This window comes from Lolium rigidum, chromosome 5 (assembly GCF_022539505.1).
Source record: "Lolium rigidum isolate FL_2022 chromosome 5, APGP_CSIRO_Lrig_0.1, whole genome shotgun sequence".
Classification (NCBI taxonomy): domain Eukaryota; kingdom Viridiplantae; phylum Streptophyta; class Magnoliopsida; order Poales; family Poaceae; genus Lolium; species Lolium rigidum.
In genome coordinates, this window is record NC_061512.1 from 31039527 (window position 1) to 31062245 (window position 22719).

Genomic DNA, 22719 nt, shown 5'->3' on the forward strand with positions numbered 1-22719 from the left:
GTGCTCCCTTTATTTTTGGATTTTTGAAAATTTCAGATTCTCATATTTCTCTGCTTTCAAAAATTAAAAATTATGACATTAAATATGTAGATAGATGTGTATACGAGGATTGGAATCAAAAAAGTCTCATCAAAAAATACGTTATATTTTTGAAGATGCAAAAAAGACAAATTTCTGACACTACACTGACAAAATATACATACTATTGTACTACTATTTATAGTTAGAAATTTGTCTTTTTTGTATTTTCCAAAATACAAAGTATTTTTTAATGGGACTTTTTTGACTACACTCCTCATGTCTAAATCTATCTACATATTTAATGCCATAATTTTTTAAAACATAAAAGAGCGAGGTTTTGAAAATTTTCAAAAATCCAAAAGTCCAAGGAGCATTTGTGCTCATGTGCACATGGTACTTTCCGGCCATGAATCATGGTCCGATTTAAATCATAAAAAAACACATTTCCATAACGGTTTTGCTAGTTCTCAGTTAACTGAGATTTTCTTAAGTCTAAGTCACTTACAAAAAAAATGCTTTGAGTTGCACTTTTATGTTTAAAAAATGTAATTGGACTGCAGTTGCACTTTTCTGAGTTGACTGAGACTTAAGAAAATCTCAGTCAACTGAGACATAGACACACCCTTAGAAAAATCTATTTTTCCCGGGCACGTTCTTGAGCAAACACCGAGTACAACTTGGAAAAATCTTTCTGTCAAACACGGCACACAGATAGAAGCCGGCGGAGCTAAGAATTCCTTTGTTTTGTCGGTCGTGCCTCCGTCCAGGACTATGCAGGTTCATGCATATACCCGAGTTCTCTTCGAGCACGGTCGGCCGGATGCACGTACTATACACGCTGATCAATCGAGCGAGAGCAAATCAGCCTAGACGAATCGGGCCATGGCCACGGCGGTGCAGAAAACGTCGTCGACACACAGGACGGTGGTCTTCCGGGGCGCGCACAAGCTCAACATCCTCGGATACACCACGCGGCGGAGGCTTGGCAGCGCCGACAACACCGTCAGGTCCCGGAGCTTCGACGCCGGCGGCTTTCTCTGGACCCTCGTTTGCCGCTTCCATGAAAAGCTGGCACGAGTAAAAGGTGTGACCCTGGTGTCCGTCTCCCTCGAGCTCTCCCGCAACGAGACCGACGAGGCCGTCGTCGCCACGGCCAGCGTCCGGATCGACGACCCCAGCGGCACCGGCTGGTGGCCCGCCGCCGAGTGGCACAGCGAGGAGCCCAACGTCTTCCCGGCCCGGTCCAGCACCGCCGTCGCCTGGGAGCTCGCTGTCCCCGACGCGTTCCGTGAGCACGAAGAACGCTACGTCGACGAGGACGCCGACCGCCTCACCGTCCACTGCACCGTCGATGTCCACCGGGAAGAGTCCGTCGAGGGGCCCACCAGCAGGAGTTGCCTCGTCTCCATGCCGCCACGGCCGAGCCTCAGCAAGGACATCCACAGGCTCCGGGAGAAGATGTGGTGGCCGGACGTCACGTTCCTCGTGGAAGAGGCCAAGATCCGGGCCCACAAACTCGTGCTCGCCATGCGATCGCCGGTCTTCGCGGCCGAGTTTCGTGGAGACATGAAGGAGAAGACCATGCGGTGCATAAGGGTTGTCGACATGACCGCCATGACCTTTAGGGCTATGTTATACTTCATCTACACCGACGAGTTGCCCAAACCCAAGAACAAGGCCTGCCCCGTAGCCATGGCGCGAGACCTGCTCGTGGCCGCGGATCTGTACGACCTTGAGAGGCTGAGGATCATGTGCGAGAACATACTATCCCAGAGCATCGCAATCGACAATGTCATGGAAACTTTGATGCTAGTGCACAACAGGCATAGATGCCACCACCTAGAAGCCTCATGCGTCGAGTACTTGGCGTCCGATCCCGATGTGTATGATGCCGTGGAGGCAAGCGAGGAGTACAAGAAACTTGACATGACATGTCCCTCTTATATAAACGAGATCACCAGGAAAGTAGCCAAACGAGCTGTGGCCCGCAACAGATCTCCATCCTCCTCCGGTAACAACAGCAATAGAGAGACGATGAGCACGTCCCGCTACAACCCGTCGGCCGTGATGATCGGCACGCACGAGTTCAGGATTGAAAGCTTGAGCGCCTTAAGGAAGACACACAATGTTCTTGGACAGTACGTCAAGAGCAAGTTCCAACTTGGGGCTCACGAGTGGGCGATGACGGTGTACCCATCAGGGGAGCGGGAGGAGTACAAGGAGTGTATTGGCCTCTTCGTCGGGCCATCGATTGATGATGATACCAGTCTTAAAGCGTCGGTGACTATCAAGCTCGTCGACCCAAGTGGCAAACCGTCTTATTTGTGTAAGTTAACACACATCTACGCCGGCAGGAAATGTGATAAGCATGGCTGGCCAGGGATAATCACCGTGGCATCTGCCAATTCACAATATGTGGGACATGACGGTTCTTTCACCATACAGTGCCGAGTAGAGGTAACCACGGAGGCCTGCACTAGCAACACCGTCGTCGCAGCCCCGACGTCCTTTTCTGTGCCACCTTCAAACATGGCGTGGCATCTCGAGCAGCTGCTGGCGAGCAAGGAGGGCTGGGACCTCAAGTTCCTCGTGGAGGACAGCGACATCCATGCGCATGGTCTCGTGATCGCTACACGGTCGCCCGCGCTACACGAGTTGGTCGAATCGGCAACCGGAACGGACCACGTCAGGGTCGACGAGATGAAAGCCTCAATTTTCAAAGTCTTGCTCCACTTCATCTACACCGACGAGCTGCCTCGCATCGATGATGTCCTAGTAGTCCCTTCTAATGCATGGCACTCTTCCATGACGGTGGTCGAAGAGATGCTCTCCGCCGCATGCCGGTTCCGTCTAGAGAGGATGAGGCGGTTGTGCGAGAACCTGCTAGCCGAGAACATGGAGGCGGGGAACGCTCTCGCGACACTGGACCTGGCGGGGCGCCACGGCTGCACCGAGCTGGAAACCTACTGCATCGACTACATTGCCCAGCCACACGTGGTCAAGGACGTGATGAAAACTCTCAGCTCCTTCTGCAGGGTCTCGAGGTGAAATTAACAAATATTACATGCAATAGATACTACGCGGTTTCAAACTAGAAGCCTTTTCTAAAAGCTAAGAGGTAATATATGTAAATATATTTTTCATTAGTTAATCTACTTTCTGGAGTTTTAAAGAAATTTGGCAAGTTGTAACTTGTAGCAAGCCCGCCCTGGTGCCTCCAGCGAGCGAGCTAGCATGTGTGGCAGGTGGCACCCAGGCGGCACCACCTGTACCCCTCCTCGGTTCACATCTTCCTGTATAAAATTGCCTGAAAAGCCAAACATCTAGTAAGCTTCATCTTGGATCCAGAGAGAGCACAGAGCTAGCTAGCTAAACATCTAGTACTAGTAAGCTTCATCTAGCTTGGATCCAGAGAGATCACAGAGCTAGCTAGTTATGCCATGGCAGACCACCGTGACCACGGCCAGGAGCGGCACGTCGGAGGCCCGTCGTCGCTCGCAGTGGCCTCGCTCCTAGCGCTCGCAGGTGGGTTCCTCGTCCTATCCTTCACGGCGCTGGCCGTCTCCATCACAGGGCTCGCCGTGGCAGCGCCGCTGCTCCTGCTCTGCAGCCCGGTGCTAGTCCCAGCAGCGCTGCTGGTGGCTTTGGAAGGAATAGGTATGGCGGCGTCAGGAGCACTCGCCCTCGGGGCAGTCGCGCTGCTGTCACTCCTGTGGAGCGCGGCAAGGAAGGCGGCAGCGACCCCACCGGACTACGTGGAGGAGGGAAAGCAGCGGGTGGCGGAGTTGGCTGGAGAGAAGACGTCGCACGTCGACGCCGGCCAGGTCATTGCAGACCAAGTAGCTAGAAAGCCTTAATAATCTCTTAATATCATCACAATCCTGTATGATTTCACTTCAAGCCTGTAGCTCGTTCTATCCATAAATTCATTGTACAAATAATCGAGGGTATTGCTAATTACCTCCTATATATCAGTCTATATGTACTTTATTCTTATAGTTCTTCAGCCGTGTAGATAGAAGTATAGAATTACACATCCTGTAGTCCCAGTTGTTCCTGTCAAAAACAAAAACACAGAGCAAAATGTTCTTCAGCTTAAACCAATTGTCACATGAAAATACCAAATAAATAGATATACATTTAAATCTTTTTTCTCTAACACACGCCTAAGCGAGTGTCTTTGTATATTAGAAGGAGCCGCAAAGAGGCGGAAAAACTGTACAAACTGTAGCAGCACTACAAGAGAAAGACAGAGAAACAAAAGAAAAGATCTAAAAAACAAGGACAAAAAGAAGAAAAGAAGAAGAAAACTATACATTTAAATCTTAGCAAAATGCTGGGTAGCACTCTAAAGATAACCAGAAAAGAAGATTAAAAAAACATTTTAGGAGTACCTCGTTGACGAAGAAGGCGTGGAACCCGTAAGGAACCCGATTCGGCAGCTCGACAACCGCCACTGGATCAGCAGACATTGTCTTGGCATCAATCACATTTACTTCAGATTTCCTGCATTCGGTCCACACCACACAAAATTAATCACATTTCTCAAGCAACTAACTAAAACCATGCGGCGGCATTCATGAGTGACGTACCCTGTGTTCTCATCATGCACAAAGAGTATCAGGTACCCATCATCTTCTTCGCCAGACACGCCCGGCACCTTGGGAATGAACACCGCCTCCGAACCGAACCTCCCAGGACCCAGGTCGTATATGCCGCTCACGTTGCCCCCCACCTCAAGCTGCTTCTTGCTGCTGTCTGGCTCGGCGTGCAGATCAAACTTTATGACACCGGTCACCTTCGCTATGCTGTCCAGGATCGTGCAGTACACATACCGCTGCTTCCTGCGTCCAATCAACAAAGTAACAGAACAGAAAATGTTTATTCATGAGTTGGTAATGATTAAAGATAACACACTTCCAGAAGAAAGCAAACTTGCGTTGAATTTGCAAGGTCCAGCAGAAGTACCTGCCGGTATAACTTTCATTAATTCGAGGAAAGTCTACAGCAGAAACAGAGAGTTGCTTCTGTGAAGCAGCGCCGGTTTTCATGTTGAATCTCATCTCATACCTAAAAAGATGTAACATTAGGCCAAGCATTGGATCGCATGGAATTTAAATAAAGGTTGAGATTGCAGGTATATACGTACAGCTCATTCCCAAAGTTCTCAAGCTTCTCGTTCTGTTCACCGTTCACCTTGTCCAAATCTGGGTTCTCAAGGCGGCAGGTAATGAGAACAACCTCATCACCCTCTTCCCAAGCATTAGCTGTGACAAAAAAAAAAAGATGCTTCTTGTGATTAGTTCACTAAGATTAGAACGAATGAAATGCTGATATAGAGTTTCAACGAAAAACACTTTCTCTTTTCGTTACATGATCCATATGTTCCCTGGCTATGCAGAATTCATGACAGATGGTACAAAAAGATTGTACATTCAGAGTTTAAGCTGAATGTTACATGTGGTATACCGTTGTGGAATATGAAGCAATTCGGGAGTTCAAACCATCTGATGCTTTTTTCATCCTTTTCATAGCGTTGGAGTATACCGAATCGAGCTTTCTTTGTAGGATCAAACTTGTAGATAAATTCACCATTCTTCACCATTTCCTTTATACAAGAATAGAGAACAATGAGACCAAACTACATAAAGGAGTGTTAACTACTTATCAATTACGGGTGCAACACATGCCTATCCCATGCTACTGTGAAAAAAATGTTGACTAGGGCATCCTTCAACAGAATGTAAAGAAATGGTACTGGGAAAAAAATGCACTGAAGGAACTTGCTAACTACTAGTGTGTAGTACCTTTGGTCGAAACATCAAAGGCAGGTCCATGAATATGGAATAATTCTCTGTGATGGCAAAGTCATGCATCATTACAGATTCCGGTATTGTTATTGGTACAGGATCAAGCATGACTCCATCTTTGGTGATGACCCGGTATGTACAATAAGGAGGTTCATGTGAGTACCCAAAGGTGAACATTTCGTCTGAAAGAAGAATAACCACATCATGTATCCAAATTTTCCTAAAAGGAATAAGAAATAGTCCGATTGTCGATAACCCTGTAACGTACCAGTAAATGGATCAACCTTTGGGTGAGCAGTGAAAGAATGTTTCAACCTTTTGTCGTAATCTAGCAACCCAAGAGTTTGCAGGTCTCCATCTTCAAGGACCTTAACAACGTCTGAAAAGAAAAATAGAAAATCACATTCTGTAATTGCATGGGCATTGCTATGGATGTGAGATTTGAGGATGATAACAAATTACAGCAGAACATAATGATTCACAATCAGTACATGTAGCTGCCAACACGACCACATTTAAGGCCCAACTATTTCCAATAGCATATGCACATGAATATAGAAAAGAAAAGTGCTAACAGACTGACAACTTACAGGGTTTATCTGCTTCTGACAGGGCCATGAGTTTGCCATGATGATATACAAATGCAGTATTAGCTGGAAAAGAAGGAAAAAGATCAACAAATTGCGAAAAAATGGGTATTTTAAAATGTAGATAGACATCATTCAGTGATTGCATGAAGTAAAGAGATACCTGTTCCAATTCCATAAGTAGCATCCAATACTTTAAGCTTTTTCCTAAGTTCTTGCATTTGGACCATAAACAATCCAAAAAATCCCTTTAGATCTCCTATCTGTAAATATTGAGGGAAAACATCACATGCGTGTACAACCAATTTTCATATATGGTCATCACTAAGCCCACCAGGTGTGGACAGTTACAGATTTAAATTAATACTTAGTAGGCGTGTTAGCCTTGAATTACTGTATGATATGACTTAAATATGATTCATGAGATTATCATGTATTGATGCCATCAGCTACAATAGAAACTGGGTCCAAAATCCTGACATACAGACATACAGTCAATGTAGCAACCAAGAAACTCAGATGACACAAGAGAGGCCTCAACAGGAATTCGAGTATCACACAAGTTGAAAACTGGCAAAGATGAACACAGTAAGAAAAAATATACTCCGTACATATTTGCAAACACCAAGCGTATACTAAAGAAAATTATGGTGGGCATCAGGTCAGTTATGCCATTAAGAAACTAAGCTGATCAGAGAGCTTCAGAAGGCCAAAATGGTGGATTTTGTTAGACGATGTATGGTATATATTGGAATGTTATTTAACAGAGTAAACAGTTGGAAGCATTAAAAGGAAAAAAAACAGAACACCGATCTTGAAAAAGTAAAACAGAAAACAAGTGGTGGTGGAGAAAGTCAAGTGTTACGTAATAATTCAGTAATTGTTAAGAAGATTCAGGTTTTCTAATCAAACAAGTAAGCTTATCTTCACCAAGTAAAAATGGTATATATTGGAACCTTGATTAACAGAATATAAAAGTTGCAAGCATGGATGAGAAAACCAGAACACAGTTGGAGATGGAGGGAACTGAGTGTCACGTAATACTTACTGAGTAACTGATAAGAAGATTCAAATCTTTTAACAAATAAAAAGTAAGATTACCTTCATAAACTTTGCTCCACCAAAATACTCTTCTTGCTTGAGGCGAGAAGTCTTCACGTATCTTGATACATATGTAGCTTTCCCATCTTTAATACGCATTGCATGGATCATTCTGTAAGGAACGATGTACAAGTTTATGTAACCGTGAGCAAAAGTTTGAACGGTATATTTGAGCTATCAAGAAACATCATGAGCAGTAGTATTTCAAACTATATGTCGAAACGCTAAAATTTATAGAATGCTGAAGTTTATGCAAACACCTTCATCTGTAGCATGGCAAATGTGGCCATGAAACATTAACATAAGTAGTATTGGTATGTAAAAAATTACTGAAAAAAGGAGAAAATAATGTGCAACGCTACAGCTAAGGTCTGCAGTATTTCAAACAGAAGAGATTATATCACATACCCGTCTCCATCAAACCTGCAAAAAAAGAAAAAACAAGATAGAAAATAAATTAGAAGGTGTGTGAGGATGAGCACTGGTGTTACAAAAAAATACTATTAGTTTACTACTAGCACAATTAAACAGTGTGCACAGTTGTGTGTGTGTTTGTGCATCAAAGCAGGTACATATAATTGTATTCGCAGTATTGAATGAAATAACAGTGCATGTTTATGCCCTTACGACTACCAAGTGATGTTTACGCTTTTGCTGGGAACAGGTGCATGACCCATATAATATCTCTTTGGTGAAGGAAGAATAGTTAGACAAGTAAAGAGTCAATACCAATGATACCCAGCTACGGGGACAAACTTTGGGTTAGGCCCCACCCTGACAAACTCTCCGTTCAAGCACTCCTGTAGACAACAGCAACAAAAAGGAATAGCATGAAGAAAAGAAAAGATAATCTAGTGAGCTGCTGACTTCATAAGAACAGGCAGTTTATCCAAGAAAGTGTATTTCATTATTTCTCACCAAATTAGCATAGAAGTTGTTCTTGCAGAGTCTGTTACCAAAAATGGTTTCTTTTTTCTCGTTTGCTGGAACAAATATAATTTTCTTCTAGAAGAAGGTTTGATCAAACTACCAGACATAGGTCGAACAAACTACTGAAGATAAAGGGTAACGAGTAAGGTAAGACAAGAAGATATGTTGGCCACAACAAGGAACTGTGCATATACTCGTGGACACATGGTTAGCAAGGGTGTGTATTTCAGTTCTCACAATGGCCTGTCAATTTGGAGTCCCAGCAAGCTGCAACATGCGTCAAATCCGGAGGTCCAGAGGCTAGAGTAACCGCGCTGTTTGAGAATGTGGTGAGGACCGTGTTATTCCTTATAAGTTATAACGGTGGCATCATAGCCATTTATCAGAGATCACTGTCTTGTGACTGAAACTTGATTCCAGATATTCAGAGGGGGAAATCCACCCCAATGTCAGGATGCAGACACATAGGGTGCGTTTGGATTGTTCCTGCAGGCCGCCCTACCGAAATTGGCTAGCCAAGTTTTTGGGTCATGATTCTGCCGCCCATGTGCTGCCAAAATTTTGGCTGGAATTGTTGAAGGGTCAATAAGTAATCCATAGGCAGCCACATAATTGGCAACAAACCAAACAGGTGGGAGGATATTTGGCATGACCAGTGTTTTTGGTTGGTAGGATGAGATTGGGACACAAACCAAACTGGCCCATGGATATAGGAGGGCAAGAACATCAGAATAATAGTAATTAGTGTCTTTTGTCCTGTAAACGGAACCGATGTTGTTGACATACAAGAAACAAGTAAAGGTACTCAGCCTGTTCATGACAAACTGGAACTTTCTGGTGTCAAACGTTTGCTGGGAGTCATAGTATAAACAAGGCGCCAAGCATTTAATTCCAGGTGTCTCTGGTGTGTTGACTAAGAGGGTCTGGAGTTTATCAATGAATACAACTATTTCATAGTTGACTAGCGATGCACCAGCACAGTCCCAGGTCCTCACCTGAGGATTTGGACCTGAATCGGTTCGAAGATCCAAAAAGAATCATTGTAAAGTAGAGGTACAGGGAAATTTTCGTCTGGCATGTGAGATTTGTTTTCATGTCAAAGAAAATATTTTGACGGCGGGCGGAGAAGAAGGGAGGGGTGCGTACCGGGAGGTGGCCGCGGACGGGGAGTCCCGCGGCGGGCGGGGTCTCGTCCTGGACGGGGGCGAAGTTGCCGGAGAGCCAGTGGAGCGGCTTGGTCTTGTCGTGGCCGAGGCGGACGACGAGGCGCTCCAGCAGGTCCACCGCCCAGGAAGCCACCCCCTTGCTCGGCCGCGGCGCCGGCACCACCACCGCCGTCCCCTTCTGAATGTCCTCCGCCGCCGCCGCCGCCGCCGCTTCTCCCATGGTGGCCGCCGGCGGGATTGGATACTGGTACTGGTGGGGGGATTGGCTGGCGTGGGAGATGCTCAGCGCATTGGTTTGTAGGCAGCCAGTGGAGGAGGAGGAGATGAGGGGAGGACGGCAATGGCGTTAGCGACAGCCGGCCGGCGTCGATAATTCAGTGGTGGTTCCTGATTGGCCGCGTCGTGGAATCTCATCGTCCAAAAACACTAGTACTAGTATTTGGATATTTTGAGATGCTTATTTGGATTCATTGAACAGTCAGTCCAGGATCAGATTGTACAATTTTTTCTACGAAATCGATTTGTCCGGCCTGCTCGCCTCACCTCACCTCTTTGGAATCATTCAAAGTCGCGATGGATTTAACAATCACCTGCTCGGCAGGTCTTGATATTTATTTGTGATGCATGTTTAATTTAGTAACAAATCTTATAACGGGTACTGGTTTTGACCCAACTTAGTTAATTACAACATTAGCAGCCGGGCAGGGTGAGTTTCTGCACCGGGTGCGTATGCACCATGTATTTTAAATGCATTTTAAACATATTTTAAAATGTTTAAAAAATATTTAAAAAATGTCTCATATATATTTTGACATGCCATGTTTACAAAGTTGTTTCAGCAAAATACGAGATGTGTTTGTGCCCTGCATAAAAAACAGCTAATAACTGCAACGCCACCACTGATTGCACCCACGTGCACCGCCCACACGACCACATCGACAAGGGCCGCCACCACCAACCTATGGCCGACGACCAGACATTTAGGATGTAGCGGAGGCTATGATCGGAGGATCCCACGCCCATTTCTAAAATGAGACCCGCCACTGCAACGGCATCGTCGGCAGGGAGTGGCCGGTGGCTAGGACGCTAGGATTTCCCCCAGGCCCTAGAGGAGGGAGACATGGGGGCAGCTTGAACCATAACATGCTCAAGTCGCTCGGAGATAGTGTGATCTTCGCTCGGAGGAAAAAAAAAGTTGACCACGAGGAAGCAACTGTCAGCCTACGCAAAGATAGTTGTTTCTTCACTCGAGAAAACTCTTTATATTACATATATTTGATGACGTTGGAACTTCAAATGCAGATTGTTGTGTTAGTAGAATTTTTCTCACAAGGGTGACTTGAGAGTTATATCGAACTCTCGGGGAATTAAGTAAGGAGTTGTCTCTTCCATCTTCATCTAGCAATCCTGCAAGATAAGATAACTAAGTATTTTTATATTTTCAGATTAAATAGTGCTGCAAGTAGAAAGTAAGCTAAATGCAATAAAAATGTGTTTTTCTTATGATTTAAATTGGACCAGGATTCATGGGATTACTTGACTATTCTCTCTTTTAAGTTATACTTCTGAATTGGGATTTATGAAAATATGTTCTTCTTATGATTTAAATCAGATTCATCGGATTACTGAATTAGGGTTTATGGAAAGGGTGTATCTATGTCTCAGTTGACTGAGATTTTCTTAAGTCTCAGTCAACTCAGAAAAGTGCAACTGCAGTTAAAAGAAAAGTGCAACTCGGTCCAGTTGCACATTTCTGGCAGAAAAGTGCAATTACACTTTTTTAACAGAAAAGTGCAACTCAAAGCACTTTTTTTGTAAGTGACTTAGACTTAAGAAAATCTCGGTTAAGTGAGAACTAGCAAAACCGTTTTCCTAAACGTAAATTCACCATGAGACCTTTAAGATTTTTTGTCCAAACCGTACATCCGGTCCATATTCAAACTTTCTAGCTACCTTCTCTATGAATGTTCGGCCTATTTTTCGATAAAGGGCGCTTTATTACTCAAAAGTTTTAAGCATTACACCTAGTCTCTGCATAACTAATATGCACATAGCGTTCGAGTATCCAGAAGAACCACAATCAGAAATTAGTAAAAAAGAACCGACTAAATTAAACAGTGTTGGCTGCAATCCGACGACTATGTAGCCACCCATGTTGGGAAATAAACTTCTTCGACCGTATTCTCCAACCGTGTAGACACCTCCGTAAAGTGGTCTCGGTCCTCCAAGCGTTGAAGCGGCGACCATGAACGGAACAAATCTGTAGACCGGTAAATGACATGCATGAGTGAATAATTTGTATCATTAAAAACCTTGTCATTTCTACACAGCCAAAGCGACCATACAACCGCAATCGCGCCCACTCTGATAAGCGTTTTATACCTGTTATCGACCCCATTAAGCCAATTGCCAAAAATATTTGAAATGCTACAAGGTGGGTATAAGGTAGAACATATCTGAATGATTGACCATATAGACCTAGCAACCCGACAATTAAAGAAAAAGGTGTTTGATTGTCTCCTCTTTGTGACAGAAAACACATTTCTTACAACCGTGTCAGTAGAGTTTCGCAAGGTTATCTTTACTATTAAATTGGAGTTGGTCGTTTGACACTCAACGCGTTTGTTGGTCGTCATTGAAACCATCCAAGCCATCCAAATCTCCCCCAATCCAAAATTTCAATGCGTTTAATGGTCGTCATTGAAGCCATCCAAATCTCACCAATCCAAAATCACCGTCGGATCACACGGAAAGTAACGATATCAAAATTCCCATCGCACGGGGGAGCGAAATGTTTTTTTCCGACTCTCTCTCTCTCTCAACGCCCACATAGTCGCTCGCGTAGGGTTTCCTCACTAAAAGTGAGCCGCCGCCTCGCCTCGCCATCCAGTGCCGTCTCCGAGCAACCGTGTAACATCCTAGGATTTGGGGCTACAAAAATAGAGGAAACAGATGTGTGCATTGCATTCATGCATAGAAAATCCAGGGAAATTTCGCGCTTTCAAATAAATAATGTCACAGTAACTGAAGTTTCACTTGACATGATGAAACTGAAGTAGCTCATCAAGTCAAGCGCTATAAACCTCAATGCGACCTTTTCTAAAACCTTATTTTGGGGTAGAGATGAATTGAACAATGTGTTAGATTAAATGGAAGTAAAACCAACTCAACAACACATTAATCAAGGATCAACCACTTGATCTTATAAAAGATCATAATATGGTATTCCGTGCAACCATATATGGATATAGATTAACCACCAAATAGAATCATAAGAATAAATCAGGAAATCATTCCTTACTTATCTTTTCCACATCCTTTTTACTAAATAAATATCCCTACCATTAACCTCATGGTATTTCTTGAACTAAACTCTTGAACTAAAACCAACACAAGATTATCATTAAACCCTAGAGATGGGAGAGGCATATAATCATCAGATAGATAAGAATCAAACTCTAAGTTATTAACACTTAAAAGTTAACAAATTACCTTTGTGTTAAACCTAGTTCAATTCTAAACTAATTACCAAATATGGTAAAACCCAGGGTCTAAAATGCATAAAAGCACATACTCTTATTTAAATCATAACTTATTAAATATATGAAATATCACAAAACTAAATTCATTTACATTACGAATTATAGTTCAAACTATTTGAATAAAATTAACTATGAGTATTTTGAAGCTCATATGATCATGCCTTGGTGAAATCAAACATCATCATTCAAAATTGGGGTATAATTCTTATTCTTGACATATTGATCCCAATTATAATATAAATACAATCACATATGATATAGTGACTCACCCACAAGCATAAAATCATTCACAAGATATTTAGTAACAAAAGTCACTTGGCTATCCAAAAACAAATCACATGAGAGGATAATACCATGCCACATATGATGAAAATATCTACATAGCTTGAATCCTAAGCTATGCCACCTCATGCTTAAAGGATTGCTATGGATGAGAGCATGACAACCAAGCACCTTACTCACCAAATCAAAACAAGAGTCACCCACCTATGTGTCATGATACTAGAGCTTGCTCAAGCCTATAAAAGGGAGCCTCACACCTCATCCATTTCATCATCTTGCACCTGATGCAAGAAAACCAAAACATTGAGCCACTCCATAAAATAGTTAGGATCAAGATGAAGCAGCTAGGAGGTGGAGGCATGCCACAAGATGCAGGTTTATCAGAATTCCTGAAGAACAAGCTACAGAAGATAGCAAGGTAGATTCTTAGGAAGACCACATATTTAGATAATCACATCATCATTTATTGAGTAGAACCCTAGATTATAATCCTAGTCCTTGTGGGGTGAGAGGGATAATTGATATAACCATATCTTCTAGTGATATTATAGGAAGCCCACACCATGATCATCACCATTGGGTAATGATCATAAACCCTAAGAACTTGAGGTAGTAGACATTAAGAACAAGTTGATCATGTCTAATCATGACTATGCTTTGGAGATATATAATTACCAATTAAACCTTAGTTGGTTAAGCAGATATAATCTCTCACATAAAATCATAGGGGAACCACTAGCAACCCTAAAACCATTTCCAATATATTAATTGGAGAAACAACGGAATAATAACAAACCTTGTATAGTTCAGATCCCTATATCAATCTAAATGATCTTGGATTGAATCACCCTATGAGTGATGAGTAAGAGCAACTCTAGCCAAAGTAATATGGTGTAAAATTCCATATAGAACCTATACCCATATTTCCAACTAACTTTTGAATTACTTGATGATCACAAGTAAAACCCTGAACCATACCCCAATTCTTGTTTGTGTGTCACTAGGGTGATCACAATTAAAACCTAGGCCATAATTGAGATTCAAACCATTTTCCATTAGGTGAATATAACTAGAACCCCATAATTGCTCACTAGTTAAATCTTATGCTTCAATTATTGAACATAAGAGGCACCTAGTGCAAAATCCTATAATTAATCCCATGAGTGGTTATCAACCACTTATCCTCATAGATCAAAACCAAACCATGATAAGAGTATTATTCACTATAAGTATCTCAAGGTTTTGTTAAAAATATAATATTAGTGCTAACCTTGAAATAGGGTTATAATAAACCTTACAAGACCTTAATAAATAGGGATTTCTATTTTCGTGCCCTCAGGTCCTTAGTTGTACTCAGTTTTCCCCAGCTCCTTAGTTTTTCCTTAATTTTCCCCAAGCCCTTGTCTGAACCGCAGAAGGAGCTCGGACGGAAGGAATCCGTTAAGTTGACCGTTCCGTGCTGACGAGTGGGGTCGTGTCGTTTGTGGGGTCGCGTCGTGTGGGACCGCGTCGTGTGGGGCTGGTAGGAAGGGACCGCGTGGGACAGGACGAGGCCGTGTTTGTGTGGCCGTAGCGTGTGGGGCCGTAGCGTGTGGAGCCGTGTGGGTCCGGGACGGGGGGCACGAGTGGTTTCTGTCTCTTTCGCCCAGATTAGCAGTTTTCAATGTACATTTTTTCCTCTCTATCGCTCGATCTCATTCATATTTGATAGCCCAAATTGGTAGAAAATCTAGAGCAGCTTCTCCTTCTGTTTTTTAACGCCATTCATTTCTTTATGCCTTCGTTTTTACCCAATCAGGTAGGAAATCTAGGGCACAAATCCAGAGAGAAAATATAGGATAAGCTGCATACATCAACCAACATAGCATAGATATATTCAGGACATATCCAAAAGTAGTACCGATAGATCCAACATAAGCTACATTTTACATGAAATTAAGCTGCTCTACAGATAGAGCAGTCACATACAGAGAGTGCAAGAGGCACGTTCAACGCCTCCGAGTAGCGCGTGTGACTCGCTTGGAGGTTGCGCAGGTGAATCCCAAGTGCTTTGTGTTTGGCCATGTACGCATGCACGTTCACGGTCCTTCCAACTCTAGCGCCACATCCGCCAATGGATTCAGCATGGTTCACCGGGGAGTTGAAGTCGGTGGCGCGGAGCTTCCTGTTGCGGAAGGGGCACTTGTAAATGCCTCGAGCAAAGGGGCCATCGTAATGGCCGGACCGCAGCCTCCCGAGGACGTGACGAGTCTTGGTGTGGAAGGACTCGTCGTCGCTCGTCGACGTCGCTGCTCTCGCACCTGTCACGTAGCACCAAAGATCGTGCAAAAAACACGGAGTCAATTGCAACGATGATGGAACGAGAGAGTGAACAAAAATCATGCATGATAATATGGGCTCGAAAAAAAGAGGTAGCCTCGGTTACATTGGACACACTTATATCCAGGATTTGAGTCAGCAAACCAAAGATCATGCACAACAAATTTGTACACACCAATTGTTTACTGACCAAACCCTGAATCAATTTATGCCCAAATATTCATCATCATCGGCACAAATCTTAAACAAAAGCAAATCACAAACACTAATAACGCAAGATCTAACACAAAAGGATCGAACTAGGAACGGACGAACGAGTAATAACGCAAGATCTAACAAAAAAGGATTGAACTAGGAACGGACGAACCGTAATAACGCTAGATCTAACACAAAATGATTGAAATGAGATAAGAACAAGGGAACAAAGGGTTACCTCCGGCTCGTTGTCGACGATGGTGGTGTCGTAGGGGTTCTCCGGCGCGTCGTACTGCGCACCGGTTCGTACGGGTCCCAATCGACGGGGATCGGACGGTGGCGGCAGCCGATGCGCCGGCTGCTACGTTGGAAGCGAGCGACAGGGGGCCGGACGGGGCGGCGGCCGATGCGCCGGCTGCTACGTTGGAAGCAGCGACAGGGGCCTGGACGGTGGCGGCGGCCGATGCGCCGGCTGCTACGTTGGAAGCAGCCGACGGGGGCCGGACGGGGGCGGCGGCCGATGCGCCGGCTGCTACGTTGGAAGCAGCGACAGGGGCCCGGACGGGGCGGCGGCCGATGCGCCGGCTGCTACGTTGGAAGCAGCGACGGGGGCCCGGACGGGGCGGCGGATGATGTGCCGACAATGGGCATCTCATTCTTCTCCATCGCCGGCGGTTTTCTTCGGGGTTTTTCTTCGGTTGTGGAGAAGATGATGGGACAGAGAGGCGGTTGCGGTGAGCCAGTGAGAACGTGCGTCGAGGGAGAGAAAGAGGGGCTCTATAAAGACGAAGGTGGCGTGTACCGCAACACGCGTCCGCTATGCACGGCTGCAGCGTGCACCGCTACACGAGTCTAACCCTGGGACGTTTGGTGTACTCGGTTATAACCTCGGGTCTTATACGGAAATTTTATCTGTACTCAGTTTTCCCCTCGAGGACTTAGACCGGCAAGTGCAATATACTCAGTTTTACCCTCAAGTAGCTGGTCAACAGAGAGTCAACAAATGAGATTAACATAGCTAATTGAGTCATTTCATGCGCAAAAAAATCCGAAAAATAAAAACATAGTGGCAACTACTCATGGAGTCTTCCTACGCAACCCGACACCTAGAAAACCTTAACAAACATATATAAATCAAGTTTTACCACAAATTGCCACTTCTCGGAATCACTAGTGTAGCTATGAAGATGCATGGTTTTCCACCCAAACCCCTTTGCAAAACATCTTTCCCAAAACATAGTTTGTCTAAATGATGCCATAATTGTCACACTCATGTATATTTGAATTGCAAATAATTTGATGTAGCCCAATATGAATTATATTGTACAAAACACACATTTTTCATTTTGTAATTCTTTTGTTTGAATCCCTTAGTCTATTTACTATTTATGTGCCCTTGGATTCTTAGTACTACTCGGCTTTGCCCTCAAGTACTGTCACAAATGCTCTGAGAAGCCCAAACTTATCCTGATTGGTTGAGCCGTTGTCACACGGATCGACTCCACGAACCGTTGATCCACTGATCTAACGGGCAGTATACCCCTATCCGTCTCTTTGTGGAAACCTCTCTCTCTCTCTCTCTGTCGGTGGAGAATGCAATAACGAGTTTGCCACTTAATATAGTTTGGGATATAGTATTGGTATAAATATGAGGCATACATATTTGCGGATTTCGGTGATTGCATTATTTGTCAGCCCTCTAACAATTATCAACTATCTTGAGCTGTCCTTTTCTTTTAGGGAATATAGTTTGGGATATAGTATTGGTATTTTGAAACGGCCTAAAAGTGGTATAATTTTGTTATAAACATGAGGCATACATTTTTGCGGATTTCGACGATTGCATTATTTGTCACCCCTCTAACAATTATCAACTATCTTTAGCTGTCCTTTTCTTTTAGGGAATATAGTTTGGGATATGGTATTGGTATTTTGGAAAGGCCTAAAAGTGGTATAATTTTGGTATAAACATGAGGCATACATATTTGCGGATTTCGGGGATTGCATTATTTGTCACCCCTCTAACAATTATCAACTATCTTGAGCTGTCCTTTTCTTTTAGGGAATATAGTTTGGGATATAGTATTGGTATTTTGAAACGGCCTAAAAGTGGTATAATTTTGTTATAAACATGAGGCATACATTTTTGCGAATTTCGGCGATTGCATTATTTGTCACCCCTCTAACAATTATCAACTATCTTTAGCTGTCCTTTTCTTTTAGGGAATATAGTTTGGGATATGGTATTGGTATTTTGGAAAGGCCTAAAAGTGGTATAATTTTGGTATAAACATGAGGCATACATATTTGCGGATTTCGGTGATTGCATTATTTGTCACCCCTCTAACAATTATCAACTATCTTTAGCTTTCCTTTTCTTTTAGGGAATATAGTTGGTAATTTCGGTGAATGCACACACTAACTTTGAAAACAACTACAAGTACATGTAACTGAATAATGGATTTGTAACAAGGTATCCCTTGTAACAACTTCTAGCGCACGGTGAGCAATGATAAGAATCCGATCGTAATTATACAACAAAAAAAAACAACCAGCCATCGGATTAGCTTGCTTCTTCAACTCGATCAGTCTGCCTTAATCGCTTGTTCATTTTCTTCGAGTTCTCCCTTCACTTCCACCGGTTCCGCATTGGGAGCATTAGGCATAATCGGAAGGTCCCTAATCGGAACGGCTCCTCTCTCCGCCGCATTCTCTACGGCAAGTCCCCCCTCCCAAATTGCGCCCCCAATAGCGCCAATTGATTCCTCGCAACCGAAGCCTCCGAACGTACACATTGATCCACTCGAAATGCCCGCATTTCTTCAAGATCCGAAAACAACAACGTGAACCCTAAATCCCAAATTCGAGGGAATAACAAGAAAATCGAGAGAAAACGAGAGAAATTGGAGCGAGATCTAACCTTATCCCCCTCTCTATATGGCAAGCTCTCGCATGCAACGAACTCACGTCCACGGTTGCCGTTCTCGTCCGTCTTACGGATCGACCGCCTCGCAGGCTCCTGGCGTGGGCGGTCGGGGCATCTTGTCAAAGGCACGGGTCCATACTCGCGGCCATGAAGAACGGGAGGTCGAAGAGAAACTAGACATCACCCGCGTGCCGGAGAAGGGCTGCCGGCCGGCGGAGAAGAAGAACAATGGGGCGCGGAGAAAGAAAGGGGAAGCAATGGCACGGGCACGGGCGCGGGGCTAGCTCGGGCTCCCATTTTGCAACGGTCACCTAGGTAAGCTGTGGGTCCGGCGCGCTAACGTGGACAAGTTGTGGGTCCCACGATGATCTGGATAAGTGGAGACGTGTCCACTGCGGGGCACCAACAGGTGGCCCCACTTGCCGCGCACCAACCAACGTCAACTAAACGGGAATCCTCCGTCCGAGCTCCTTCTGCGGGTTACAGACAAGGGCTTGGGGAAAACTGAGGAAAAACTAAGGAGCTGGGGAAAACTGAGTACAACTAAGGACCCGAGGGCACGAAAATAGAAATCCCTAATAAATAAGTGCTCACATAAAATCATATGCAAATGACCACATTCTCAAATAATAGATCAAATCCTTAGAAAGATTTAGGTACAAGAAATCATGCCATTAAGTCACCTTCTTAATAGAAATCCATAAATAAATATTACTTGGCAACTTGTTTCTTACAAAGTAATACCAAATAAAATCCTACATATCACTAAATAAGAAAACTATCATTTGGAAAATAATTTGAATCTTTCCAAGATGATATTCAAATTCATGCCCATATGGATACTTAATTCAAATCCAAATAGTAATTAATAAACCAATGTTTCAGTAACCATATTAAAATTTATAATACACAACAATAATCTTTAAATTGTCTTGGATGAATTACATCAGATTTCAAACAATAAAGTTTTACAAAACAAGATTTAATTCAAACAAAATTTGAATTAACAAAATGGAAAACAAAGATAAAAGAAAAAGGAGAGAAACCTCACCTGGCCGAGCAGCCCACCAGCAGCCCATCAACACCAGCCCAACACAGCCCATCGCGGCCCAGCGTACCGTTTCGCTTGGGATAAGACCGAAGACGAGGTCATCGTCTTCGTCTTCGTCTCTGCTTCGCTCGCACGCACGGGAGAGGGACACGGCGACGAATTGAGCCACGTCCCGACGCCATTGTGGACCGCGCGACCGTCAACGACTGCCGGTGGCAGTATAAATACATGGGAGGAACCCTAGAACCTGGATTTTCTTCTTCTCGCCGCTATCCCGAAACCCTAACACGTCAGCAACTACACCGCCACATCGATTCCGACCACCCCGCAGCCCGCCTTTGAGCTCAGGAGGAGCGCCTCGACGTCCTCGTTCATCTGGTAGGTTATAAAATGTGATCATGTTACTTTCTTCTCACTTATAGATCCATAGCTAGCAACCCAATACATATCTTGGTTCACATGAAATATAGAAACCTTATTACTAATGAATTGGTATTCCATGTATGCATATCAATACAACCTAAAAGTAGGACCACCTAACTGTAAACCTAGTTCCTAATACCAAGGCCATCACCCTTAATTATCCATATTTAGTATCACCCCATTGTGATGAACTCCAACCATATCCAATATTTTGCATCACATAACCATACCCAACTAAACCCTACTAGTATTAAATATTTAAGAACCATCCTATTTAGGAAGCAACTAACCTTACTTAGTGAATCCAACAGCAAACCCTAGAAGCCCTAATCCTTAATTCAAATACTTCTCATTACTTAAGAATTATGTTCTTAAAAAGTTATTCTTTTGAAGTAGATAAAGAGTAGTCAACAACCCTGTCTAATAGGACCTATAGACCATAGCCAGCTATCACCAGTAAGATATAAACAACCATGGTAGCAACCAATTATAATCAATTGCTTAGTATGCCCTTGCTTAACCCAAACCATGCAACCATTACATGACTAGGAACTCAATCCCACCTTAGTGTGATCCATATAATACTTAATTAGGAAACTCAATTGAGACCCATGGTAAACCATTGAAGCAAATAGTTTCTACTTAAAATACCTATTATTTCCTAATTAACATGTTCTTCAAAAGTTATTCTTTTGAAGTATATAACAAGTAATCATCAACCATGCACTATAGGACTTAAAATTGACAACTGCTCTTTACTTATTATACAACTACTATCCCTTGGTGTGTATGCTTGTTATTATGCATTCTACTACTTGTTTATGATTCTAAAGATAACAAAACTCTAATAAGAACCTTGTTTGTGGAATCACTCGAAAAGTGCAACCCATCCTAAACCAATCATTCCAACTCACTAATCGTAAATCATCGGGGTTAGGTCATGTGACGCCCCGAAACCGGTACCATGAGGATCCCAGCGAATCCGCCGAAATTCTCACGATATCGATCCAGAGACGCCCCCCGACACGACTTGCGCGACAGATCACACACGTGATGCCGGAGGAATTAACACGAGCGGTAAAATTACAATAGGATTACAATAGAGCCCACAAGAAACAAATATATTACAACAACGACTCCAATGAGTCAAGATACAAATATACAACATAAGATCCAAATCATACAGAAGATCAAATACGTCCGAGTACGGACAAGATACAAATTGGACAAAGAGTCCTGAAGATAACCAATGGCGTACATAACCCTGCCTAGGCCAAGCCGGAAGGGTAACCTTGCTAACGTCGTCTTCATCGAACATATCTTCATACCAGCCCGGTTATGTCCCAAAGAAGCAGCAATAAGTACGGGTTCGTACTTAGCAAGACTTCAAGACGTATAAGCATTCGTCAACCAGTCGTCCTTTGTACTTGAGGTACGCATGAGACTTAGAGGATGCAAGAGGAACTTCATAGGCAATATGGTGGGGTTAAGCGGCAGTGCCCATACGCACGATCGACCCACTTGCGACAGGTGGATATCACGACTCGCACTCTCCATCACGACAACAATGTCCAGGAAGCCACCTAACCAAGTTGAACCCGTATCAAAGTCCGGCCGAATCTCCGAAGCGGACCTAGGCACGTTGCGCCAGCGTACTAGGTGGTTTAAACACACACTGGGGCGATAAACCACTTCGCAGCGGCTCCGCGTCCTATACGTGCATACCAGAAACAAGGGATACAAGGCACCCAGGGGCTTCCCTAAAGTAAAGAAGTAACAGGCTGGCATGCACGCAAACAACAAATGGTAAAACATTACAAAGTAGTTGTGGCCACTGGACAAAGCTGTAGATTCCGGCAGTGGTCGAGGGGAGACCCAAAAACATACCCATGTGTGGTTAGAGTGCTCAATCTCGGAACAGATAACAAGAACTCGGATCCTAGGGGACATTAGTGAGTCAAAGTTCCAATGCTTTCGCAAAGGGGCTCACAGATGCCTTTGCTTACCATTTTAGTTATTAACAATAAGTAAAGCATGATTATCTCCAACAAATATATCCATAAGCCATGTGTCATGATTCCCCAACAGATAACCCGATAAGATAACAACAACGGTAACAAGATAAGACAGCACTAGCATGCACTACGACTCGCAAGGCAGACCCGAAACCAAACAATACCTGTAGGTGGTTGGTGGAAGCAATATGAGCTGCTTGAGGTAACAGGTGGATAGGACACGTGACAAGAACGCAACTTAAGGCTAGCATGAGGGAGAAGGCAAAATAAAATAGGTGAGCGACTTCAAAGGCAGAAGTATGGGAAATGCTTGCCTGTTAAAGCTTGCCGAGGGACATCCGGAGAACTCGT

The 22719-nt window shown here is 43.7% G+C and overlaps 2 protein-coding genes across 2 annotated transcripts; one reads left to right on the top strand and one right to left on the bottom strand.

Annotated features, from left to right (window-relative positions):
* Positions 1-903: 903 nt before the first annotated feature.
* LOC124655806 (BTB/POZ and MATH domain-containing protein 3-like) lies at positions 904-3069 on the top strand. Its single transcript, XM_047194647.1, has one exon. It carries the CDS (start codon positions 904-906, stop codon positions 3067-3069), a length of 2166 nt encoding a protein of 721 aa, XP_047050603.1.
* Positions 3070-4014: 945 nt separating this feature from the next.
* Positions 4015-10027, bottom strand: LOC124652111 (carotenoid 9,10(9',10')-cleavage dioxygenase-like). Its single transcript, XM_047191136.1, has 14 exons — positions 9596-10027; positions 8249-8319; positions 7928-7942; positions 7520-7631; positions 6582-6681; positions 6422-6484; positions 6100-6210; positions 5829-6013; positions 5491-5629; positions 5171-5288; positions 4990-5091; positions 4614-4865; positions 4416-4527; positions 4015-4077 (listed from the first exon to the last, which is right to left on the bottom strand). Exons 1-14 carry the CDS (start codon positions 9833-9835, stop codon positions 4051-4053), a joined length of 1647 nt encoding a protein of 548 aa, XP_047047092.1. The 5' UTR covers positions 9836-10027; the 3' UTR covers positions 4015-4050.
* Positions 10028-22719: the final 12692 nt, after the last annotated feature.

Coding starts and splice junctions, on each gene's coding strand:
- LOC124655806 (XM_047194647.1), top strand. CDS start 904: ATGGCCACGGCGGTGCAGAAAACGTCGTCGACACACAGGACGGTGGTC.
- LOC124652111 (XM_047191136.1), bottom strand. CDS start 9,835: ATGGGAGAAGCGGCGGCGGCGGCGGCGGCGGAGGACATTCAGAAGGGG. Junction 5,092..5,170: donor GAGAACTTTGGGAATGAGCT/GTACGTATATAC, acceptor ACATCTTTTTAG/GTATGAGATGAGATTCAACA. Junction 4,866..4,989: donor AATGAAAGTTATACCGGCAG/GTACTTCTGCTG, acceptor GATTGGACGCAG/GAAGCAGCGGTATGTGTACT.